Source organism: Hipposideros armiger, unplaced genomic scaffold (genome assembly GCF_001890085.2).
Source record: "Hipposideros armiger isolate ML-2016 unplaced genomic scaffold, ASM189008v1 scaffold_80, whole genome shotgun sequence".
NCBI lineage: Eukaryota > Metazoa > Chordata > Mammalia > Chiroptera > Hipposideridae > Hipposideros > Hipposideros armiger.
In genome coordinates, this window is record NW_017731430.1 from 2,758,422 (window position 1) to 2,785,138 (window position 26,717).

General features: G+C 35.3%; 1 protein-coding gene across 2 annotated transcripts in view; it reads left to right on the plus strand.

Annotated features, from left to right (window-relative positions):
• Window positions 1–21,130, plus strand: part of CRISPLD1 (cysteine rich secretory protein LCCL domain containing 1) — a 46,298-nt gene extending 25,168 nt beyond the window's left edge. Inside the window, exons 3-15 of one of the 2 annotated variants that reach the window (XM_019643592.1) lie at window positions 2,079–2,197; window positions 2,548–2,680; window positions 3,712–3,827; window positions 4,544–4,644; window positions 6,325–6,465; window positions 6,647–6,707; window positions 6,817–6,883; window positions 7,065–7,195; window positions 8,882–8,925; window positions 9,020–9,092; window positions 12,644–12,719; window positions 17,559–17,689; window positions 20,116–21,130. In XM_019643592.1, coding sequence (XP_019499137.1) covers window positions 2,079–2,197; window positions 2,548–2,680; window positions 3,712–3,827; window positions 4,544–4,644; window positions 6,325–6,465; window positions 6,647–6,707; window positions 6,817–6,883; window positions 7,065–7,195; window positions 8,882–8,925; window positions 9,020–9,092; window positions 12,644–12,719; window positions 17,559–17,689; window positions 20,116–20,167 — 1,245 coding nt within the window. In that variant the 3' untranslated portion in view covers window positions 20,168–21,130. Of the gene's footprint in view, window positions 1–2,078; window positions 2,198–2,547; window positions 2,681–3,711; window positions 3,828–4,543; window positions 4,645–6,324; window positions 6,466–6,646; window positions 6,708–6,816; window positions 6,884–7,064; window positions 7,196–8,881; window positions 8,926–9,019; window positions 9,093–12,643; window positions 12,720–17,558; window positions 17,690–20,115 lie in introns of those variants that run through there. The other variant, XM_019643593.1, reaches the window with a different exon arrangement.
• Window positions 21,131–26,717: the final 5,587 nt, after the last annotated feature.

Consider the following 26,717-nt stretch of genomic DNA (forward strand, 5'->3'; position numbering starts at 1 on the left):
TTTGCTGCTCTTAATTTTTTAGTTAACCAGTAAGTGTACATTTTTGTATTTTTGGTAGTTAATAAAGATGCACTATAATAAGAATATACTTATTCTAATTTGGTATACATTTCACTCCTGGGCTTTGAAAACATGAATTTCTATATTTCAGATTCACAATCGAATAAAGAATGTTCACTTATAAAAATGTATATGAATACATGAAGAAACGTCTCCCCACACATCTCCCCCACACCTTTTTTTCTCTCCCTCCTGTGTTTTCCTTTCAGCCTACAGTCATGGTTAGGTGTCTTCCATCCTTTAAAAACGAAAGCACGCAAACACGTTTTCCCCAGACCCGGGCATCTTATCTTTTTAAGCTCCTTCACCCCCATCTCTTTTCTTCCTCTCTAACGAACTATTAACCAAGAAGCCACACTTGCTTTGTCCACGTTCTCTTTCCAATCACTTATTAACCCTCTGTGTTCTGACTTCTCCACCTAGCACTGATCTGGAATTGCTTAGTCGTGATTTAGTACTTAGCAGACCCCATCCATCTCACTTCTGATGTTTGACCTTGTTTCTCTTCCTGAAATCTTTTGTCCCTTTGCTTCTTGAATTGAGTCCTCTTTCCACTTCCCCTTCATCTTTCTAGTCCCATTTTTCCTAGTTTATTTTACTAGCTCATTGTTTTTTCTCCCCTTCTATTTTGATAACCCCAGGATTTTCCTTTCATTTTCTTCTCATTCTGTATTGTCTTCCTGAAGAAATTCATCTCTGGGTGAATAACTTCAGAGTTCATATGTTCAGAACATGTGTCTTTGCCCAGAACCCCAGTCATATATTTTCACTCTCTGTTTGACATATATAGTGTATGTACTTCAGACACCTCACACCTCACCCTTGAAATATGCATAGAAATACATAGACACACATTTCCATTACAATGACCTATTTCTTTTTCTCTATTTTCTTTCTCCCCATTTGGTAACCTTATCAGTCTCCACTTACTTTTTCCCTCACCACCTTCTTGTAGTCATCCATCAACTTCTAAATTTCAATTTCTAAGCATCAGTTCAGTCTGTCTGCTCTTGCTGGCTCATTGTGATCACCTTAGGTCGGGTCGTGTCCTCATGTTCTCAGTCCAGGACTGTTCTCCCATCTTCTTAACATGCCCAGAGTCCTGTAATGGATGGAGCCAAGACTGAACCCAGTTCTACCTAGTTCTGTTTTTACCACACTCGTGACACTGGTTTTCAAATGAACAATTTGACTATGAAACCCTAGATGTACAAAATCATTTCAGTACTAATTTTCTAATTTTAAATATTTCTTTATAAATTATTTTAAAAGTATGAATTAATAGCCCTAATTGATACAGAATGCATATATGTAAGATTCGCATTCATTAATCATTCATGTATTCAACATACATTTACTAACCACCTGGTCCGTAAGGTGCACGCAGAAAATAGGCCTAAGATACCAGCATGACTTAAATAACTACCCCCGAGCGACTCACAGTCTCATGAAACAGATAAACATGTAGACAAATAGTAACACTGCCGTGTAATAGCTGTTAAGCAAAGGAGTATAACACAGCTTTAGAAGCCCCAAGGAGGAAGGAGAGAATTGAAAGGTGTCAAGACTGTATTATATAAAGCTGGATTGTGAGTAAAGAGTAAGGGTCTGTCTGACAAATAATTGGGAGAAGGCTGTTTTAGGCAGAGGAAGCAATACCAGCGAGAGCAAGGAATAGCAAGTTTTATGACAGGGAACAGTGGGACCAAAGACCTCGGACTTCATGTATACGGGGATTTGCAGGATATGTTTAGACATAGGGATCACGTAAGTGTATTTGTGCTCAGTTAGGTAATTCTAACCATGTGTAGGGCAGAGCAGAAGGATGAAAAATAAAGTAAGGAGACTAGTTAGGCTAGGGCAAAAATGTAGGTGAGAACCCAGACTAAAATATTGACGAGTAAGTAAGAAGGAAGAAAACGTTAACAACTGAACATGATTATATTCTGAAGAATATCCAAACTGTGCATATACATTGAATGTTTGCATCTCTATTTTGTTTTTGTTCTAAACTATAGACGTGGGACGTAGAGTTGGAAAGATCTGCGGAGTCCTGGGCCGAAACTTGCTTGTGGGAACACGGACCTGGGAGCTTGCTTCCATCGATCGGACAGAATTTGGGAGCGCATTGGGGAAGGTAGCTGAAAATGTAACATTGTTTCTGAAAACGGGTGTTTGACATGAGCCGCACATTAACTCATGGTGCCCATTCTCAAAGGCTTAGGGCCTGAAAGGAAAACAAGTAATCACACCAACACGGATACTAAAAAAATTAAAAAATATCGTACGAGAATGATCAGCAGTGTTTGAGACTTACTTTTGCTTTACACCACTGATATAATTTTAATGTCATGGGCACAAATATTTATGATGAATAACTTACACAAACTATACCTCTTTAGCAAACTTGATCAGTCTGTTTGCAATATTTGGTTTTACGTTTTCTCCAACTTTACTTGCTGTTTGTGGTTATTTCATTTCAAATAGATATAGGCCCCCAACATTTCACGTACAGGCATGGTATGATGAAGTGAGAGACTTTAGCTTCCCATATGAGCATGAGTGCAACCCATATTGTCCCTTCAGATGTTCTGGTCCTGTCTGCACTCATTACACACAGGTATGTTTGCGGGATTTTACACTGTATTGCTCTAAGTTGAGTTCGTGTAACTATGAGAGAACTTAGGCTACTGAACTTGTTGTGTCTTTTTTTATGTTTTTTGGTACGGTTATTTAAAAAATTATGTAGTTACTGATGTATGTAGAATATGCTTAGAAATTTCTATAAACAATAAAAGTAGTAATCAGGAAAAAAAAGTCCAAGCACCTACTTAAAAAGACATTATTGCAATGATTTTACATATGGGACATTTTTAATATGGCCCCAATAAATGCCAATGGGGAGACTGTTACCGTCTTCAAATCAGGTGTCATTAGTTTTTATTTTCCAAAGATTAAAAATATAGTTTTATTTACCAGTGACATTTGGTATTTACATGCATACAGCATTTATCTTTTTTTTTTTTTTGTATTCAGTGTTCACATTTGGTATTGGATACGCTCTAAACACTAAAATCACACAACTAAAGCAGATTTGATTAGTGAGCTCAGCATAGATCTGAGTTCCTAGAAGTTCTATGGCTGGTTATTAGTGAATATAAAATGGACCAACTGGTATGCCTTGGCCTGTGATGAGATTAAGATCAGTATTGAACTCCTTAATAACCACTTGTACAATGAAAATATCATGTTGTGTCACAATACACTTGAACACCTAAGTTTTTTCTCCAGGACTCTTTGTTTAAGAGGAGAAATTCTGTCCCTTTGTTAGCTAAGTTTCTGTACAGAAATATTAACACAGAATTCAGGTTTGTGAGGATGTAACTTTTGAATTACTTAGTAAATTTGTATTTTGAAGATGCTTACATTTTGTAGCCTGATAGAGTTACTGAGCTGTAGATCACTTCTTTAAATTGAAATAAGCACTTCCCAACATCTCAGGAAAAATATCCTTGGTGACAGTGCCTCATTTCATTTTGAATGATAAATGTTTGTTTCTCAAATTCAGTTTTGTACATTTTCACTCAGATATGTTGTGTCTGATTTCATCTGAACTTGCTGTTTTTTGAGCCTTTCTTTCCTCTAATGTAGGTTGTGTGGGCAACAAGTAGCAGAATAGGCTGTGCCATTAATTTGTGTCATAACATGAACATCTGGGGGCAGATATGGCCCAAAGCTGTCTACTTGGTGTGCAATTATTCCCCAAAGTAAGTAGACAAAACAATACTTTCATACGTAAATTTTCCTTAACAACAGGAAAATAACTTTATATTCTTGAATTTATTTTTACTTTTCAGTGTGTATTCTTGAGTATATTGTTTGAACTCAGTTTACTTAATATGGCAATAATTTTGGTTGCCTGACGCATAAAATCAGTGCTTAAAAGGAATACAAAGTTGAAAATATGATCTTTGTGAAGATAGGAATTATATTTTTATGCCTTGAGTTTTACTCACTGCACTATTATATTGCATAAATATTTAATAAACTTGGTCTATTAGAGATGAACAGCTATGGATTAACTGAGAAATGCATTTTCACCTGTGTACAGACCATTCAAATGATTACATTGAAAATATTACTTAACCATACTTAGGGTCAAATCTAAGTCTAAAATCTATTTTTATTAAAACAAATGGAATATAGATGAATATCCCATAGCAGAGTTTGGTGTTCTGCAAAAGTTTGATTTTGTAATTTTTAACATTACGCTTAGCAAATTATTTAGTATATCTTCAAAAGAATGAGGCAGCAGTTTATATTTAAATCTAGTAATCCAAAGGACTCTGTGATAAAAGATATCAACATCTTAAATCTACACCTCAAAATCATTACTTTGAAGATTCTTATATAATATTTTGCAATGTATTATAAATTATGCTATTACACTACCTCTTAAAAGAGTGCTTATCATCTCTTTAAGGGGAAACTGGTGGGGACACGCCCCCTACAAACATGGAAGACCCTGTTCGGCTTGTCCTCCTAGTTTTGGAGGAGGCTGTAGAGAAAATCTATGCTATAAAGGTATGTGCTATTATGTTATTCAGTATGGTTAATATTTTAATCCAGCTTATGCATTCACTTATGTTTTCAAAGAGCAGAGTGTTAATTTATTACCCAAACCATTTCCAGAACTCGATTTCAAATATTTTAAAGCCATTTAGAATATTTAAAAAATACTTATAATATTAATGCCCTTTATACCAATATACTATCTTTAAAGGAAAGTTTCATGATTATTCCAGATAGCTTCTAATTCTATTTGGGATTTATCCCAGAGCGACAAGTATATTTACATTCTTGAAAGCCATCTTGATATATTGTTGACTGAGTTGTTTCTATAACTCATCATTTTTAAAGGATTTGGCAGTTTAAAACAATTTATTTTTAGAATTTTAAACGTTTTTGCCAAAATACCTATCTAGGATTCTTGGTTGAACCGTGCTCCATGAATTGTACTGATTCTCTGCTTCTCACTGTAGACTGTCCAATTTCTCATGCCAAAGTAACCAAAAATGTATAATAGTATTATAGAACTATTATGAAAGTAATGCTCTCAAATGCATTTGATAGCCTAAAAAGTGAATATAAATATGGTGTCCTATTTGTAGCACATAAAGAGAAAAAATGTATGACAAAGCTTTGTGAAAGTTGTCATGCTTTCGTTGGGCATCCAGGTAACCTTTTTTACTCCCTTGTACTTTTTCTGAATGATGACTAAATGAAGATTAATGTAGACTGAGTGTATTATAAGATATATGAATAAATACAGCCGTTGTCAGTACTCATAAGGAGGTGTCTCTTTTTTTTTCTTTAATGACTCAATGCTCATTAGCTATAATGAGCAGACATGAAGTGACCATATATTTCACTCTGTTACATGTGCCATTTTTAATTCCTGGAAGCATTTTTTCATTGTGTGAGTCTGTTTTCAATTCTCTTTACCCCCAAACCTCCTACCGACTTGCCCCTTCACCAGTGGCCACTATATTTTACTAAAATTGACTTTCCTCTGACTTCATACTTCTCTTTCTAGGCTCTAAGTTCTTAGACACAATAAAAATAACACAACTCTCCAAAATGTGCCAGGATCAAGCCTTTGATGTAACCCAACCTGGAAAAATTTTAAATTCAAAGTTTGAAATTATTCTCCATTGTCAAGGTTAAATTTCTGCACATTGAATTACCTTCTGAAAGAGAAAAACCTTTCCAGGGAAACTGATATTGTAATAAATAACAAGGGCATAGCAATCTTTCTTTAGGGTACATTTTTCTTTTTATGGGAGAATTTTAAATGTGATCCTTCCAAAAATATTACAAATATGATTTCATTTGGGAAAACAAATTCAAATTCACTAAGCCCCCCGTCTTTACTGGATGACTGTGTAGACTGTATAGTGTCAGTATGAAAATCATTGATATAAACAAAGTTTAGAAATGACTCCATTTAATATTAATCAAACGGTAGCATCAATTAAATCAAGGCCTCAAAGGCTTATGGGTATGTTTCATTTACTCCAATGCAGTAGATAAGATCACCACCTTAAGTCAAAACCTGTGCCAAAAAACAATACTGATTTTTCTAATTTAAATGATAGACCTTCACTTGCCTGTTGTCTATCACTTGCCTGTGAAGGTCTATCATTTCTGATAATTCGTGCACATTTAGAAGGGGATTCATATTTCTTAACTCTGTCCTAACAGAAGGATCAGACAGGTACTACACTCCTCGAGAAGAAGAAACCAATGAAATCGAACGGCAGCAGTCACAAGCACACGATGCCCACGTTCGGACGAGAGCTGATGATAGTGACACAAACGAAGTCGTCAGCACGCAGCAAATGTGTAAGGCTTCTTCTGCATTATTTACAAAAATGTTAAAGTTCCCATAGGTGACATATCCATCTATAGTTTATTAGCTTTAATATTTTTAGAATGGTGAAAGCTTGGCATTAGGCTAAATGTGAAGAATTACAGCAGCTTTTACATTCTCTAATTTATTTTGGTACTTTTTTTTTCCTTTTAGCTCAAATTGTTTCCTGTGACATAAGATTAAGAGATCAGTGCAAAGGAACAACCTGCAATCGGTAATGTTTATTATTGTTCTTAAAATTAACTTGCAAACTATAAGAAAAATTGTCAGTTTATACTGACATGCAGAGAAACTAAATTTTGTTTCCAATTGCTTTCATTTAGATATGAATGCCCTGCTGGCTGTTTGGATAGTAAAGCTAAAGTTATTGGCAGTGTACATTACGAAATGGTAAGGATTATAAATATAATTGTTCGGGGTAGAGTTCTTTCATATAATATTTGATTTTTTTAATGTGAAAAATAATTTATGTATCGATACTTCATTTGTTTAAAGTCATATAAATAGCATCTAGTTGTGTTTGATGCAGAGCTCTAATATTTTAACATATTTTTCTCCCCTTTTCACCAAGCAATCCAGTATCTGTAGAGCTGCAATTCATTATGGTATAATAGACAATGATGGTGGTTGGGTAGACATCACTAGACAAGGAAGAAAACATTATTTCATCAAATCCAGTAGAAATGGCGTTCAAACAATTGGGTAAGTACCCGAATGATCTTTTGGACCAGATGATTTTAAATTGTAACAATGAAGTAATAGATTATTTTAGAGCAAAGCATAGAAGACGCTGATTTATCACAAGAGAACCTGGTAATTTTCAGTTCATTTCAGCTAGAACATTTCCAGAGACAAAAAGAAGAAAAAGTATCTACATTAAAGTTGAACCCTTTTACTTACAAAGAGCATGCTGAAATTCCAAATGTTCTAGAGTTTCATCAAGAATGTACAGATTTACAGTTATTTCCAGTGTGAAGCAATACACTTTTCAGGTATATCAGAAAATACTGCAGAGAAGGCTAACTGCTCTGTTTAGTTTATTTCCTGCAATAGTAACTTTGTTAATAAGATTAATAGATAAAAGAACATTTTGAAAAGTCTCTAAATATGTAATATACTATGTCACCTTTCTTTTGCCTATTTAAATGTAATTTAACCCAACATAAAAGAATTGGTTACCTTTTAAAATGTTTCTCATGTTAAAAACAATAAATATGTTATTCTAAAACACTGTGTATTTTCATATATATTCTACAAAAAGTAGAAAAATGTGGGTTTTGGAAATATCTTTGTAGTGTCTCTTGCTTCTATGTAAAAAACAAAACACAAAAAAACATTATTTAACCTCATATGGAATGCCTTTTCTTAGGAAATGTGACATAATTTCTTTCTTTTGTAAATACACAATTGCATGAAATTCCACAGTAAAGTTGGAATTCATAATAAGAATTTATTATCTCTTGCAAACTGGTAGAATAATCTATAGACACAGTTTTGTTAGAAGACTTGAGATATATTCAGCCACTAGCCATTACTCTCAAGTGAAAGTTTTACAGAAATATTTATTGACTGGTTCATTCAGCAAATATTTATTAACTACCTTGAGTAAATAATAAATATTAGTTATTAGTTTTAGAAAGCCAAACACTGGGTGCTCGATTAAAAAAACATTTATCCTATTATTTACTTTCTTCTCTTAACCTGGTTTCTGACTATGTTTATTATGGAAACTCGCTTGAAATTTGCAGGAAGCATTATACTAAAAGTACCATCACAAATAAGCTTTACCTTTTGCAATAGATGTTTTTCAGAAAATCTGGATGTAGATAAGCCAATCAAAAATTTGATATATAATGGTATACCTATTCTTATATTCATGTTTTTTTTTATTAGTGAGGAGCAATAATTCATTTATTGTAGAGATTTTACTAAATACTAGGTGGAATGAATAATGCACACAATCTTTTGAGGTACTTATTATTTAGTAGTCTTGTTACAACACTATCTTGTATTTATTGTTGTAAAAGGTTAAATAATTTGTTTCCATGGTGATAAGGAATTGATATACTGATAGTTTTAATTTTAATAGGAAACAAAGATACAGATATAAATGTATATTATTTTGTATTATCTATAAGTTTTTGAGATTGATAATGAAAAAAGATCATTTTCTAGTAGTAAGAATGGTATTGATTTAATACAGACTTAAAGGTAACAGGCATTCAGCATAAATAGGTGATGTATTCTTCTATTACTCCTTATTTAGGTATTTAAATAAAAATAATGTTTAAGACAAAAAATATTCATAGACCTAAAAAAATGCCATTAGCTATGTTGATAATCATGCATATAAGAAAATGATTGACATTTGTTTGTTTTCATTTTCAGCAAATATCAGTCGGCTAATTCCTTCACAGTCTCTAAAGTAACAGGTTAGCACTTTCTTTTATCTTATTTTTTTGCTACTATGTTGTATGTTACTGTTTGCAAAGAATTTGCTTATTGTCATGTGCTTTAACTCCTCAGTTCAGGCTGTCACTTGTGAAACGACTGTGGAACAGCTCTGTCCATTTCATAAGCCTGCGTCCCATTGCCCAAGGTAACACTTCCTAAAGTTTCTTTCTTTTTTCACCAGTGAACTCAGAAGGTGCTCTTATCCTGTGATAAATGTTTTTTGCCTGAGCTTGTGGTGTCTCTAGGACTCAAAGGGTGTGTGGTCTTGAGCTGCCAAGCAGCGGGAAGCAGTGGGACATCAGAAATGACACGCACCCCAGGCTCGCTTAGTGCTTTCTCCAAATGCCAGAGTGCCTTCTGCTTTCCTTAATAGCTGGCTTGTGCACATACCCTGTATGTTCACATGTGCCACGAAGAGTTCTGCCCTAGCCTGCTCGGGCTGCTACAAACACAGATGAATGATATGCCAAATATTTTTGTCCCCTTCCTGGAGCTTTGCTAATTGTGCTCTTATAAGGCTCACAGATTTAATTAAAGTCATGGTGTGTTTTATAATCTTAGATATATTTGTAGACTTTTTTCAGATATCTCAAACCCCTGTACTTACAGACTGTATTTTTCTAGAGAGAAGGGACATATTGCTAGGGGAAGCTGCTAAATTTTAGCATTCTGATATGGTGAGAAAAAGCAAAGATTTTAGAAATTTTCATTTATACGTATTTATTAAATACCAACTATAGACCATTACAATGCAAGGCCCTATCTCAGCCATGTGGCTGGGTTTCTGAGGACTAACTGTAACTAATAAGGATCATTGGGGAGCATTTCAGCCTCCCTCTAGGAGATGCTCAATAAACGGTAATTTTATATTTGTGGAAAAATTTTTAGCAATATTGTTCCAAAAGGAAAAGATCATGCAAGTAAAATGTTAGTGAATAAGTTTTCTATTTCTTGGCTTGTTACATAAAGGGAAATACCTCCCCACTAAATGAAATGATATGCATTTTAAAAATTTAATTGTTGCTGTCACCAATATAACAAATTAGTGGAAGTAATGATTTATGGATAATTTTCACCTTATTTACTCTGGAAGTCTCTCCCTTCCCATTTTCTTTGTTAGACTAGTGAAACAAAGGTTTTGTTCTTTTTTTCCTCATAAGATTTTAAATTGTTTCATAAATTAAGCCATAATGGTATTATTTCTATGGTATTTTATAACTTTTAGGGAACCGTATGATTGGTACATTCATTTTAGCATTTTACATCACTTAAATAAGTTGAGACATAGATATATTCTAGGGAAAAATGCCAAGAGCAGGTAAATTAAAGGAAATTAGCCCAAAACGAGCATGAAGAAACAAGGTTTACCTGGATGCTGTGTTCTTGAGAGGTTCTATAGCTGGTAGAACAGCCCAAAATAAACTATCTCTAATATTTAGTACCATAGCCTTGTAGAAAGAGTGTGTGTGTGTGTGTGTGTGTGTGTGTGTGTGTGTGTGTGTCTGTGTTATTGGAAATCTTACCCCATTTTACATATATCTAGAAACACGTATTTAAAATCTGTTGCACGCTCACATTGTAAAATCAGGTGTCATTAAAATGTGTCAGCATTTGTATTCAAAGCTTACAAGCAAATTGTAGATAAGGGACTTTTACTAGATCACTATTATATATTCTCAGTAGTGTGTAACAAGGTATTAAAACCAGAGATTGGAATGCAAACAAGCAAAAACGTCCCCCAGTCTTTCTCTGACCTGAAATTACCTGAGGAGAAACTAACTCAATTTCGAGCTACTGACCTTGGCCTTCTACAAACCAAGTGCTGAAAATAAGGTGAAGTTCAAGCCTGCACAGCATGGTGCTAAAGGCAGAGTAGGTGGCTTTACCACCACAGGGTGGGCGCTGAAGGCCCAATTGCTCCCTAGTACAAGGATCAAATTTCACAGTCAGTGGGGACACCCTTCCTCCTAAACCCCCAACAGTGTCTTTTACAAAAATCACCTTCAAATCAAAGTTATAAAAACTCAGATTCATTTATTACTGCTATGTAAATGGTTCTGGTTTACATGTTATAGAAAGTATAAATACTCTAGAGTGCACAGTGTTATGCAAATTTTAGAAATAAGAAACTGAAATAAGAAATGTAGCAATTTCTTAAAAGCTATCTGAAGGAAGATCTGCTTTCATTGGGAAAGGTAGTTGCCAATGAAGTTTTTCAGAATTTTTAGGAAAATCATCAGTGCTTTCATCAGACAATGGTTTTTCTGTAGTGGTTTTCGTTGAGACCGATTTACTATGTAAAGCAAATTATGTTTTTTTTTTCCAGTTTTATGCATGAGAAAGAGAGAGAGAGAGAGAGAGAGAGAGAGAGAGAATGAATGAGCACAGAACAGCCAATCGATTTAAAAAAAAAAGTGCCACTTGACAGTTTCTTTAATTCTGGGAGTGGATTTTTTTTTAATATCATGTGATTGGTTGAACACTGATAATTGGACCCTATGTTTAAATAAAAAGTGTCAAAATGTTTTTTTAACATTAGCTAAGCCAGTCAGATGTCAGTGAGGCAGGCTGTAGGGTATCTGGAGAAACAACATTCCACGCAGAGAGCAAATAAGTGCAAAGGCCCCAAGGAGTAACCCTGAGACCACTGTGAATTGCATCTCGATGAAAGCGGACGAGTGGGAGATAAGATCAGAGAGGAAACGCAGGACAGATGGTGCATGGCTTACTGACCACTGCAGGGGTCTTGATCATTTGTGCTGAATGAGATGGAAGGCCACTGGAGTACTTGGAGCAGAGGGATGCTATAACTGGACTTGCGTGCTTCAGTATAAGTGTGTGGGAGAACGTAGATTGGAGGGGGCAGAGTGGGAAACAGGAATCCAGGGTTACAGTGATGAGGTGCTTAGGAGAGCTCTGCTTTGGGACATATTTTAATTTATAGTCAGTAGAAATTGCTGGTAGGTTGAAAGTAAGGTGTGAGAGAAGGAGAGGGATTGAGGATAGAATAAAGGTTTTTGGCCTGAGCACCTGGAATAATGGAGTTGCCATGTATTGTAGGAAGCCTACAGAAAGAACATATTTGGGGGCTGGGGGTGGAGATTAGGAATTTGGGTTCAAACATGCGAAGTTTGAGATGTTTCTTAGATCTAAGTGGAGATACGAAATAAGCAGGAGGACGTAGAAATTTATTACTGAGACATGTCAACTATTGATGTAAATTTGGAAATCAACAGTTTATAGTTGATAAAGTAAAACCGTGAAACTGGATGAGATACCGAAGATGTGAACATACAGCAAAGAAATTATGAGATGTATGAGTCGAGCAATGATTCAAACTTTCAAAGTTGCCCGTTTCCAAAATTCTGCTGACACAGTGGGTCCAAAGTTCCCAGATACTTCAAGATGCTTCCTGATTCTTCTTTCTGCTTTGAATCCCTACGTTAGAAAGCTTCCTGGTTAATTTTTTTGAAAAAGAAAAACACATTTGTGCCCAAAGCTCGAAGTGGATAGCAAAGCACAAGCAATTGTGTCTAATGCCTGGCTTTTACAACTGACCTACTTCAGAAGAAAAAAAAAAAATGAACAGGGCTCAGAATGCTGAGTTTGCTATTGTGTGTGCATGTCTGTAGTCTTACTAATAAGAAAAACTGAAGTAACCAGCTACTTAATATTTGTAAATATTTATTTTTTCAGAGTATACTGCCCTCGGAACTGTAGGCAGGCAAATCCACATTATGCTCGAGTAATTGGAACTCGAGTTTATTCTGATGTAAGTATCCTAATTTATGCAGCTCTCAGCATTTGTGTGTGTATGCATAGGTTCCATGCATATATATGCAGACACACATTTAAATGTGTATGTGTACATTTATATACCATATTCCCTTTTATCCCACTTTCCACATTTTTTACTTTCTGTTACTAGCGGCCAGCTATGGTTCAAAAACCTTAAATGGAAAATTTCAGAAATACACAATTCATAAATTTTAAATTGCATGTTGAGTAGCGTGATGAAATCTCCCGCCACCCTGCTCTGTCCCACCTGGGAAGTGAATCGTCCCTTTGTCCGGCATCTCCACGCTAAAGACACCCCATTGGTCACTTAGTAGCCGTCTGGGTTGTCACATCAACTGTCACAGTATCACAGTGCTTACGTTCAAGTCACCCTTGTTTTACTTCATAAGGGCCACAAAACACAAGATTGGTGATGCTGGCAATTTGCATATATCAAAAAGAAGCTGTGATGTGCTTCCTTAAGTGAAAAGTACATACAATGAGATATTCTGAGGACAGGGACAGAGAGACAAAGAGAGAGAGACGGATCACATTCACATAACTTTTATGACAGTATATTGTTATAATTGTTTTATTATTGTTAATCTCTTACTGTGCCTAATTCATAAATTAAATTTTATCATAGCATGTATGTGTAGGAAAATACATACCGTATTTGCCGGCGTATAAGACGACTGGGCGTATAAGACGACCCCCTAACATTTCCACTCAAAATACAGAGTTTGTTATATACTCACCGTATAAGACTAGCCCCTCTTCCGCACACCTTCCACACACCAAATAAAAGGTAAAACAATATCAGATTTGATTTCAACATTTATATTTATATTCAAATGCTTATGACATGCAGGAAAACTGTCACAAGGCTGTATGTAATCAAACATATACATAAATCGCGATTCGCGATTTTGCACTATCATACTGGGTGTATGGTCGGCTGTGTGCGATTTTGCGAGTGTGGTAAAATCGCATAACAGCAAAATCGCACACAGCCGAGCATACACCCAGCAGCACTGCTGATGCCTGAACGGTATGTGGAATGAAGTGGGCGGGCATCGGGAGGCCACTATGGCACGGGGCAAGCACTATGGGCAGTCTATCTGAAGTGTACCTGGCGTATAAGATGACCCCCCACTTGGAGGCATATTTTTCAGGGCCAAAAAATCGTCTTATACGCCGGCAAATACGGTAGGTTATAGAGGGTTTGGTACTATCTGTAGTTTCAGGCTTCACTGGGGGTCTTGGGATGTATCCTCCACGGATAAGTGAGGATGACTGTACAGAATAAGGAAACCGATTCTGTGCTGACATACATATTCTCAGAATAACCATCAGTCACAATGAAACATTGAATATCCACATGTAAACATGAGTGCATAACAGTTTAAGTTGACTAAAATTGTCTTTATATCCTACCATATGTCTTACATCAGACACTTAATGAAATAGTCTGGAGGCACTCTAGGAAGGAAAATGCATTTTGCTTCTCTTCAGTTTTCCTTTTGCTTCTTCAGTATTTGAAGTATAAACTGGATAATTAAGAATTTGCTGAATGTATGAACAGCATCTTCACTGCCAAAGAGGCATTTAAAAAGTCGCATAGAATCAAAAACAGATAACATACAAAAGGAAGCCAGTTGAGGGGATGTTAATGGACGACATTCCTGGGACTGGACGACATTCCTGGGACTGGACGAGGGATATTAGCTGTGATGGCTTCAGAATGGACAAGTGCTTTGGAGCCAGGTTGGACGTGTGAGTTGGTAAAAAGGATGAAGGGACATACTCTAGGTGGATGAATGGCATCTACAAACACATGGAGCTGAGAGCACGTGAGCTGCAATCAAGCCCAGCACAGCGGTTTGCTTGTCTGAGCTGGTGAGAACCGCAGCTAAAAGAGGCTGCAGCCAATTTACTGTGAGGGGTAGAGACACCCAGCCCTTGAAATGTGTAAGTGGAGAGTCTGATGCACGTTGATGAATTTAGATTGTACGTGGCAGACATTTAGAAGCCATCACGATTTCTAAACCAGAGTTTAAAAAACCAACAGGAAATATACTCTGATCCACGCAGGCAGTAGATTACTATGGAAATATAGTTATGAAAAGAAGCCTGAAATATGTATATCACCACCTTATTTCTCTTGGTGAGTTCATTTGGGTCCAGGTTTCTTTCGATTCAGCTTTACCTTTGAAATGATTCTCTAAATCTAATTTCTCTCCCAAGTTCCAGCTTTGCAGTATTCCTATCTGCAGCTTAAATACCCTGCTGCTATCTTAATTTGCTAGTCCTCACGTTTGTTCCTATCTTCTTTTTTTGTTTGTTTAAAAACATCCTTTTTCTCATTTTCTGTCTGTCAAAGTCACAGTCATTCTTCACATCCTAAATCATTGCCACTTTCATGTGAAGTGTGTATCGCTAGGTCTCCTAATTCAAGGATAATGTCGCCCTTCTTTTAACCCTATTACTTTGGTTTTTGCCTTTAGCACTTAGCCGGTTCTGTTAAGTATTATGATTGTTTCCCCACCTTTTTTATTAACTTTGAAGTCCCTTGAAGAAAGCACCTGGGCAATTCATGCATCATTTTTTTCATCAACAATTTGATGTGTGCCAAGCTATGAACAGGACAGTCTTCCTGACTTAACAGAACTTCGAGCACAGTAACATCAGAAACTAAGCAAACACCTTGCACATAAATATTTATTGAAAAAAATAAATGAATGAGTGTATATGAATGAACATATCTAGAATCATCTGAGATTTCCAAAGAAATCATTCTTTCAGCATTATCCTTTTAAGCACCAAAAGTTTCAATTTTAGTTATGTCTGGTGAAAATCTTTCAAAAATATCCTACCCACTTCTATACCAATAAGCTATTTCTTTGCTAGACTGATGGGTTTGTTAGAATTTATATCCTGAGATCATTTTATCTTCCTACTTCAATGAAATGGGTAGGTAATTGTGTATTATTATATAGGTCCTTTTGAGAGTAAGTTGGAAATATAAAGGTTACTGTTACTTTTAAGTGCAGACGGAGTCACAGATTCAATCATTGTCTGTCAGCCTGCCCACCCCCTATGAAATACATTACCTCTTTAAATACCAGATGTGAAGAGATGAGAACTCATCTACCAACATCCCTCCTTTCTCTCCCTCCCCCATCCCTACCTTACCCTCTCTTCTTCTTTCTATCTTTCCATTTGTAGAGGTGCAACTTGTACATTTTCTTGCTTTGCTTTCATTTCCCATTTGTGACAGAAGTTAATTTCTGCATTCATTAAAAAAGTTCCACTGTTTTCCAGATAAATTCTTTTTTTTTTCTCTCATGATATATTAATTGTTATAAAGTGCGGGCATGAAAAGAAAATGTCTTCTGACCTTTGAGCTCTTGTAGGAATGCTTGCTGACTACATAGTTATGGGCAAAATAATAGTTTCAAAACATACTAAGTGCTTGGATTTGGTGAATTGTTATTTCTAAGCACTTTCACTGCCTTGGGGAAAATACCGACAATACCTTTTTAACAGAGCAAAATAAATGCTGAAATGTGTCCAGAATTAATTTTAATTCCATCTGTTATGAGCCATGTTGGATATAAATATTCAGCAAGGGACATTAAATGGTGACTAGAATGCCTCCTGAAAGTCAGGATGTGAGGTTTTAGATATATAGCATTTGGTAATGGAGCCAAAACACGAAAAGGATTAAACAGCTTGATACTTGGGCTCTCTGATCTAATAAACACTGACTGATGCCACAAGGTTCAGAGCACAGTCATAAAGCAAGGCCATGAAACACGCACACGCTTATGTGAACTTTAAAAAGCACGTTAGGTCACTCACATGTGCATCCAGATAAGAACACACCAGTGGGATCAGAAAAGACCTGTGGGGACATGGGGTGCCTCACTTTGTACTGAAAGTTCCTTTCAATTTGTGGGATTTCTTCAGGTTGTACTCCGCGAGTGACCAATTTCCGTGGAATATTTGTATTAAAGCAAACGTTAAAATCTGGAGAAGACTTTGATGGGCCCAAAGAGTTGACTTCTAGAAGTTAATAGTTTTACAAATTTGAAAGTGTTGGGCCTGAAACAATAACTTTCTCCTCCATAGAAAATCCCACTCAATTCAGATTATGTACTTGGCACAATGTAATCACAGAACTTGCCTCGTACCTCATGTCAGTCCATTCAAACTAGAGTGGCAGACATGCAAACCTAGGTGGAAGCCATGATTGGTCTTCATTTTTTCTTTTGTGGGTACTCTCTGGGGCCAATTTCCTGTGAGTAGAATATATTATTTAATAGGAAAAACTTCACATTTAATATATGCCTATATAAGGACTGTGGATATATACAGAGCTGTGTTTGAGTTGTTTGTAAGTCAAAGCTGAAGATAATAGAGATACAGGTAATCCTGCCTGTGAACACTGGGTCAGAGTGATTCCAGTAGAAACCAGCAAAGGTTGAAATTTAAGAATGATACGTAGGCCCCTTGAAGAGATAAAAGAGACTCATTTGCATGCCATTGTTTCAACAACAGAAAAAGCCTGTTGTCTGGACAGACAAGCGTTTGTTTGATTGGACGGTAAAGGGATCTTACCATTGCAGCCACTCTTCAGATCTGTCTTCAGACTTGCGCAGAACTGCCTTTAACTTTGCGACTTTTGAAACATCCCTGTATGCCCATCATCCTGCATCTGCTCATTGAGTGTCCCCGTAGAGACAGATGGCAGTGACGTCCGTCCATCAGAAGCGTAAGCTGGGCACTGAGCAGGAACTGCCTAATGGTTGGCTCTTCCTTGTACCTCCAGGTGTCCAGTATCTGCAGAGCAGCGGTACACGCCGGCGTGGTTCGAAATCACGGGGGTTATGTTGACGTTATGCCTGTGGACAAAAGAAAGACTTACACCGCTTCTGCTCAGAATGGCATAATCTCAGAAAGGTGAATTGAAGTGCTCTCTCTATCTCTCTCTCTCTCCCCTTTTATGCTTGCTTAAAAACCAGCTTCAGGATGGGTTTGAAGTTGCGTCTGAGCCAGAGCATTTCCTTTGCCCACTGTGTAATGGTAGGTTTTCCAGGGATGGGGGAAGCTGCAGTACCAGAGGTGCCTGCCTCCTGCAGGCTTATAAAAATCAAAGTGAAAATCGGATAGAGTCAGAGCCACTCTTTTGTTAATTGATCTTATAATAAGGAAATATCATTCATCCTCTGTTGGATTTTCTGGATTAAGTTTTTATATGTAATTCTTTCTAGGTGAACAAGGCACTGAACATTTCTCTAAGCCAGTTATCTGATAAAGTATTTGACAGAAACAATGAGTTGGATTTTTCCCAGAACCAAATGTTCTTTTTGATTGGCTGTTGGATGCCTAATGTGATATAAATGAACTCTTTCAGGTCGTCTCATAACATCTGGCCCATTAGTTTATATATTTTGGTGGCTTGAGAAAATTCATGTGACTTACGTTATGAAATATTAATGAAAGAACCTAGCAAGACTTTTCAAATCACTGGTACTTGTGGAAGTAATATTAAGTCCCAAGTATTTTGTATAGATAGAGGAAAACCCCTAATTTTTAGGTATGTACGAGTTCTTCAAATTGTTATTGGAAGAGTCACATGTAAAGTTTCTCTAAAGGACACCAAAGGAGATACCATGCAGGGTGTCTGCCTTCCACGTAACCATCTGTGTGCCATCTTCATAAAGAGACAGATTTGCATTTAGCATGTTTTCAGATGAAACTCTATCAAGAGGCCATTACTGAGAAGGTGACTTTTCTACAACCTGGCATATGGTCTTCCTAAGCAGATATGATGTACAAAATAGATTCTCGAGTTAGCGATTCTGATATGAAGTTTTATAAGTTAAACTGAGTGAGATGGTCTCATTTACCTGTCATATTTCTTAATTTTTTTAAAACAATAAGAGGGTAGGTGATAGCCTAAGAAAACTGAGAATAATTGTGTTTGAGAACCTGCTGTGAATTTTCCACATGCTGCTGGACACTTTAAGTATATTAGCTCAGTTCTACCAACTGCCCTATAAAGTCGATTCTTTAAACCCTAATTTATAGACTCAGAGAGGTTACGTGATGTGCCGAAGGCCATATACCTAGTCAGTCTCAGAGCTCGGGTTCAGCACTAGGTCTGTAGGCTCAGAAATATGCATTTTCCCAGTGTATCACTGTGAACAAAGAAAAAACACACCAAACACACTCACTTTCTAGGGCACTTAGTCTGTGTCCTATACATAAAAATAAATGGCTTTGGAGTGGCCACCTGCTTGTATGAGAAGTCTGGCATGTGTTTGCTGTGTGTGCACATTTGCGACATCCTCATCCGTTGTCACTCTAAATTGCTCCCCTTTTCTTGTACATGAATAAATATATAAAAGGAATTGCACTTTGTCTCCCTCTTAGCATTTATTGTGTTGGCCTCTGAAGCCTTTTTGGTTATTAAGAAGATAAAACTTGATGCAAAAAATGTAAAGACTTCAACAGTTTAAATTTGATTAGACTACATAATGATTAATGGCATTATTAGTCAGTTTTAAATATTAGGCATTTAAACAAAACATACCTTGATTGATATTGCCAAGTAAAATATAAATAATTTATGAAAGGATAAAATATATGGTTCTGTATTGCTTTTAACTTCTGTTTAAAAATACCTCCAAAATAAGATTGAGTGCTCTCTCTCTCTCTCTCTCTCTCTCCCTCTCCCTCTCTCTCTCTCTCTCTCCCTCTCTCTCTCTCTCTCTCTTTCTCTCTCTGTTTTCATTTTAGTAAAAATATTCTTAGGACCTTTCAGATTTGACTGTTAAATTTCTCACTAAGATTTTTCTTGAAACCATAGATGTTAAAAATATTAATAAGTATGATAATAGTAAAATTTAAATTTTGTCAGACTTAGGAAATGATAGCTAGTACTGTAGAGTATTGCTCAAGTATCACCGTCTTGTTAACTCGCAGTTGACTTTTAACCATGCCAGTCAGTAGTAAACCTGGATCAATATTCCCCCAGTAAAACCACATGTCAGCTGCCTAAATCTGCTTCATTCAAGTCAAAGGTGGTGATAAAAAAAAACAAAAAAACATGATCTGGAATCCGTGAGGTTCTATATAAAATACTATTATTACCGCTGTGCACCTTAAATTTCTTTAGTAAACTTGCAGCTCAGCATACAACCGAGATTTAAAGAATTATATCATCCTCATTCAGGCTTTCCAACAACTATAAATTATAGCTGCCTAAGCAAGTTGACCATCTGGATTCGTAGAGCTGCTTTCTTGACTGTCATAGGAAGGCATGATTGATTTGAGGGGTTGCATGTGGAGATGACATCAATATCCTTTTTGTGTTTTTCCAGCTTACAGAATCCCCCAGGAGGAAAGGCATTCAGAGTATTTGCTGTTGTGTAAAACGGAACACTTGGAAGGGGAGTGCAGAGACTATTCCAAATGTCGTATTTCTGAAGTTTGTATAAAACTGTAACATTACTGTACAGAAGATATCAACTATTTTCAGCCCTCCCCCCCCCCCCGCAAAGTGCCAAATGCATATAAATCTCCGCAGACAAAGTCTGTAAAATAAAACATGGGACATTATTAGCTTTGGAAAAAGTAATGAATATGTAATGGTTTTAGAAATCCTGTGTTAAATATTGCTATATTTTCTTAGCAGTTATTTCTACAGTTAATTACATAGTCATGATTGTTCTACTTTTATATATTATATTATATGGTGCTTTGTATATGCCACTAATAAAATGAATCTAAACATTGAATGTGAATGGCCCTCAGATAATCATCTGGTGCATTTAAAAATATTAATAACAAAGATAGTATCTCCAGAAATTAAAGTAACCATGTTATAACATTTCCCCCAGTTTAATGCTATGTCATTACCTACTCTAAATAATCTCCAGTTATTTTCCACTTAATACCTGCATAGTTTTTCTCCTCTAAGTGTAGGCATAAAGGATGTTAAGTCCTGATACTGTACTTCTTATGTTTGATTCCTTGTGAATGGCCTGAAGAATAAATGGAATGAAGTCAGAGGGGCTTGTATGAAAACATTCCTAGAGATTATATAATAAACAAAAGGGTACGCATAGGCAGCCAGTGCTTTCCATGTATTGTTCAAACTGGGGTCACGCATTTTCTTTTGTATCCTGGCAAATACTCCTGCAGGCCAGGAAGTATAATAGCAAAAAGTTTAACAAAGATGAACTAAGGTATTGCATCACCATTGCCACTGATTTTCTTAATGGTAAATGGCTGTGTGTATAATTGTTGTCATATTATGGTACCTATAATGGTGATATATTTGTTTCTATGAAAAATGTATTGTGCTTTGAGAATAAAAACCTGTAAAATGTTAATTTTGGTATTTTTTTTCTGCTGATGAATTTACTCTTTTCCTGTAAACATATTAAAATTAATCATGTTTCAAAGTATTATTTTCAGTCTTCTTTGCATCCTTATTTTGATTTAGAAATCACTTTAAATTAAAAAAATTATTGTAAGTCTTTTAAATTTGAGTTAGTGGTAAGGGGGGAGGGGGTGGTAGATGAGGGAAAAGGGGGTCAAATATATGGTGATGGAAGAACTGACTCTGGGTGGTGAGCACACCATGTGATATATAGATGACGTATTACAGAATTGTACACTTGAAACATAATTTTACTAACCATTGTCACCCCAATAAATTTAATAAAAAATTGAATTAGTGACATTAATAAAACAACATCCGTAATATCAGAAGTCTGCAAAGTCAACCTGATTATTTAGGTATTTGTATGTGAGAGAGAAGACAATTATAAGTTTAAAAGCATTATATTAAGGGAAAATTTGTATAAAATAAGAGAGATTTCTAAACGAGAAATAATCTGAAAGATAAAAGTGATTATAAAAGAGCGGACAAGACAATAGATACTTCAAATATTTTTAGAAAGTAAATGAGTAGGTGTTTAGGAGCAGATAAAAGAGATAAATTACATGTAGCAATCAGGGAAAGCAAGTGAGATGGATAATTCAAAAAAGGGGGACTCACATAAACAGCTGCTGGAGAGCAAATTGTGAAAAAACTAACATCATGATCAGTTACCAAGTATTGGCCAGGAATTAAATGGTTCAAAACATAGGTAATAAAAGCTTTAGCATTTATAGCAAAGCTTTAGCATTTATAGCAAAATTTCAAAGCCTAAAGCAGATTTTTGTGGAAACATTTTGTCCTAAAAGACATTACGCCTTCTTAAATAGCATGACTGAAATGTAAACTTTACAGAGATTCATCCTCTATTTCACTGCTCCCCCAGTGAGGAAGCCCCATCAATTCTGTCAGGAGTCTATCTGTCCCTAGTTTAGATGCTCATCATCAACTTCCCATATTATTTTGATGTCTCCAACTGGACCTTCCTCATTTTGTTCCTCTCAATTCCTTTTCAATTCATCCTTAATTTTCTCACTGGAATTATACTCTCCTACAAGTTGCCATTATTTAAGAAAACCAAACCATCTTATAAAAGCATTTAAAGACCTCTAGTCTTGTCCCATGTTGCTTTTCTATGATCTTATACATAAGGTGTGGTCTTTTTACGCTTCAGTTACTCACCTGAAAATGGGACAAATAATACCTCACAGGGATTGCCCTAAGAATTACTTGAGGTGTGATGTACAATGTACTTAAAAGATCATCAAACACATAGTACGTGGTTAATATATGTTCATTTTTGTTAATATATAACTATTTTTGTTGTTGACCTTGGGGAAGCTACACATCTATTACACTTATCCTTCAGCACTTAACCAAAAGTGAACTCCTACAGGAATTTCCCTGCAATTATCCTGGAAAGAATTAAATAATGCTCTTTAATATGCTCTTTTAATTTGATCATATTAATTTTTAAATTTGCCTTGTATTATATTTAGTTCCTTAAACTTAAGGATAAGCTCCTTGAGAACAGTAATATTCTTTACAGATATCTCTGCTCCAGAAATAGTTACTTTTATCCTCCATAAATGGTGGGTCAATATTACTAAATGAATATTCAACAATCCCTGACTATATTTTTGATGACATAAGTGAGCATATTATAGTAGCAAAGATAAGATATTATAGCTAATGAAAGTAGTTTATTGATAAACATTCTAAATGTGGATTTAAAACAGATGTTAATACTTATAAAATAGTGTCAACATCATTATTTTAGCTTTCCAAGTTTACCAGACCACTTTTTAATTATTCCTTTAATCTGTATTTAATAAAAGCAATCTCTTTATTTCAAGCAAGGCAGAATTCTTCAAAAAATTATCTCCCAATCTGTTAGTTCATTGGTATATTATAGGGTATACTTTTCTACTCAATATTTTATTTTCAAATCTTGATGTGTTCTAACATTTCTAATATTTTCTAATATTTTTAAAGAGCACAGTGAGCTAAGCAAAGAACTAGAGCTATTCTTTGCAGACATAGCAAACTTCAGATTTGGGGGTTAAGCTAAGTTAGTGCACAAAGAATTATATTGTTTGGGTTAATTTAAAACACTTATTTGAGGTGATATTTCAACCCTGCACCATAATATTCAGGAGCTGAAGAAATAGTTTAGCCAAATAATCTGATCCTCTTTCACTAATTTTCTGGAATTAAAGGCTAAATTATATCAGTCTGAGATTTTTCAAAGGCAGGGAAACTCTTTAGAACTCTGCTATTATGCTTAGCCATTAAATACTCTTTTGCTTTTAACCATCCAATCCCTATGTCATATTCCACACAAATAATAAGAGTATAAACTAATGCTAATAAGCAAACATCTTTGCACTAGACCATTAAAATTATGAAAACAAAATTGTCCATGATTACTAAAAAATCCTAATTAAAACCATGATTGTCAATTACATGGTGACTATGCTGATGAAGATGACAAATAGGGAGCCTAAACAAGTCCATGTTTGAAAAGCTCAGTTTTAAGAAAGAACATGCATAGAAAATGAAGTAGAAATCAAGAATAAATATTTGAAAGTGCATTAAGTGATTTAACATAATATTGGAAATGTTAATTCCCAACATTATTGAGCTCTTATGCTAAAACAAGGATTTTTTTTAAAAGCCATATGAGAATAACTTGGTTAGGAACAATAGAATGAAAAACACAAATAAATAGCCCCTCCTGAAGCTTTTTTCTTCATTTATTCCAAAAACATTGAGTTCCTAGAATTTGCTTATGGACTGGCTGATCACTGTAGATATGCTTATAAGCAAAAATGCCGTCAGGACATTAGTATCTAGGGAACAAGGCAGATATCAATTAACCACACAAATAATATGATTACAAACCATGAAGGCTATAGAACTGCAGGGTTACAAAGAAAATGTTCATAGTATGGTGGGAGTATTTAAAAGTGGGACTTAGTTGGGGAGAGGAAGGATGACTTTACCAAGGAATTCACGTTAAAGCTTAGATCTTAAGGGTGAGCAGAAGTAAATAGGGAGGGGTTGGAGCTCCAAGAGGTGCCCAAATCGAATAATACTATGACATGACACATATTACTATGCTGGAAAGACACTCAGAGTTTGAGCAGGGAGGCAAAAGATTTGACTACATTCTATAATAATACCAATCTTAGAGTTTTGTTTAATGTTCGTGGGATCTAAAGAGTTTGGTTCATCTATGATTATGCGTCTGCAGCATGGATTGCAGATGATTGTAAGAGAGAGTGGAGAGGGATTGACATGTATGGAGCACGAACTATATGTTGACACTGCTTTACAATTCGTGTGTTATTACTTGATTCTCACAGCAAACCTGTGAAACAAGATGACTTTCCCAAACTTATGTATTAGAAAGCAGGTTCTAAAGGGTTCAGCAACACTGTCTAGGCTCTTGAGTTTGAGAATTGTAATCCAAGTCGCCGTTTATCCAATTCCAAATGCTCTTGCAGCTAGGTCACCCCTGCTAGAGGTTTCAATGGAGATTGAGAATGACTTCACTAATTCCTCCCACAGCAGGCTGAGAAGTTCTGTTGCAGAAAATGTTATAATCCTCAAATATGTAAAATTTGTTGGATGTGGGAAGATATGCAGAACAGAAATTAGAGATTTAACTTTCTTTAGAAGTGGCCAACAAGATACAAAAAGAACCCTGGTTCAGGGGACTCCAGTGAAGAATGAGGTTTGTGTTCTATAGATTTTGAACTAGTGGACTGCTGTTTCAAGACAATAGATTGAATACACCTCCTCCCCCAAATTCATGAAGAGGATAATAAAGAGGAAGAAAACTATGGATTCATGTAAGCACAAATATCCTGAAAATGGATGGCAATTGGAATCATAGTGACGATTGATGCACAGCACATGGCCCCTCAGCTCAGAACCTGCACTAGTGAAGGCTGTACTTGACAAGAGGGCCTTTCTTAATGGGAGAGCCATAAACCAAACTGATGAAAAATGAGCTATTTTAGTTCTCTTCACCTAGCTTCCCTGACTTCATTCTTTACTCTCAAACCCCACCCAACCTGCCCACATACCCTCCAATGAGTCCAAGTAATCAACATGCCACCACACACACAAGAACTTTAAGTCAGACCCATCTCATTCAGGAAACAGGCTGACAATATGAGCCAGCTATGTTAATCAAACCAGTGCCTCAAACTTATATATGAACAGGCAAAAGGATCATCAGACATATGCACTGATAAGCAAATATCACATCAACTGATATTAGAAGATTAGAAGCAGACATTTCAGAGAAGAGTACCTCTGAAAATATTATCATTAATATCCCTAAGGGGAATGTAGATGACATTATACCCATAAAACAAGAACAGGCCAGTACAGAAAAGAAACAGAGAACATGAAAAGTAACAGGTCTTGGAAGAGTTTAGAATATCTAAGACTTAGCTATTGAACTCTAGGAAGTGAGAAAGAAAACATGCTTCAAAGTTGTGATGTGGCCTAAAAGTAGGAATTTTAAGAGATGTATAGAAATGGAAAACATAGAAGATTTGTTAGAGATAATTTTAGCTATTCAACATGTGTGTAGTGTTTTCTCATTGTGGTTTTACTTTGCATTTACCTGATGATTAATACTGTTGAGCATCTTTTCATATGTCATTTGTATATCTACTTTGTGAAGTGTCTATTCAAATCATTTTGAAATTAGATTTTTTTATTATTGATTTATAATAGTAAAAGTTTTTATTTTGGATACAAGGTCTCTGTCCTTTACATATTAGGTTTTTGGAAAAGTCATGACGTATTTTTTCTATGTTTTTCACTGCAAAAATGTGTCATGACTTTTCCGACAACCCAATACATACATACATATGTGTGTGTGTGTGTGTGTGTGTGTTTCAAGATTAAACCTGTGATCCATTTGAATTAATTTTTGTTCATTGTATGAGGTCAGGGTGCAAGTTTTTTTTTTTTCCATATGGATATACAATTTTCCAAGTACCATTGTTGAAAAAACTACCCTTTCTCATTGAATTACAATGATACCTCAGTTAAAAGTCAACTGATCATATATATATATATATATATATATATATATATATATAGGTCTATTTCTGGGTACTCTATTCTGGTAATGCCCTATAGAAATTAAACATATAAGTTTTGTATAATTATATATAACTTAAAAAATTTGTATAATTATATATAACATAATTTGTATAATTATATATAACTTATATAATTATTAAATAATATAACTAGTTGATAACTTATATAATTATTAAATATGCTTATATTTATATAAATTAAGTAATATAATGTACAATTTAATTTATAAATTTATTTATAAGATCTGTTATCTGATCTTAAATTTTCTAATAACCACATTAATAGAATAAAAATGATAACGTTTATTTTAAGAATACATTTAATTCAATGCATCCAAAATTAACATTTCAACATGTAATCTATATAAAAATACCTGGTAATAATTTTGTTCAGGGACTACTTCACTTT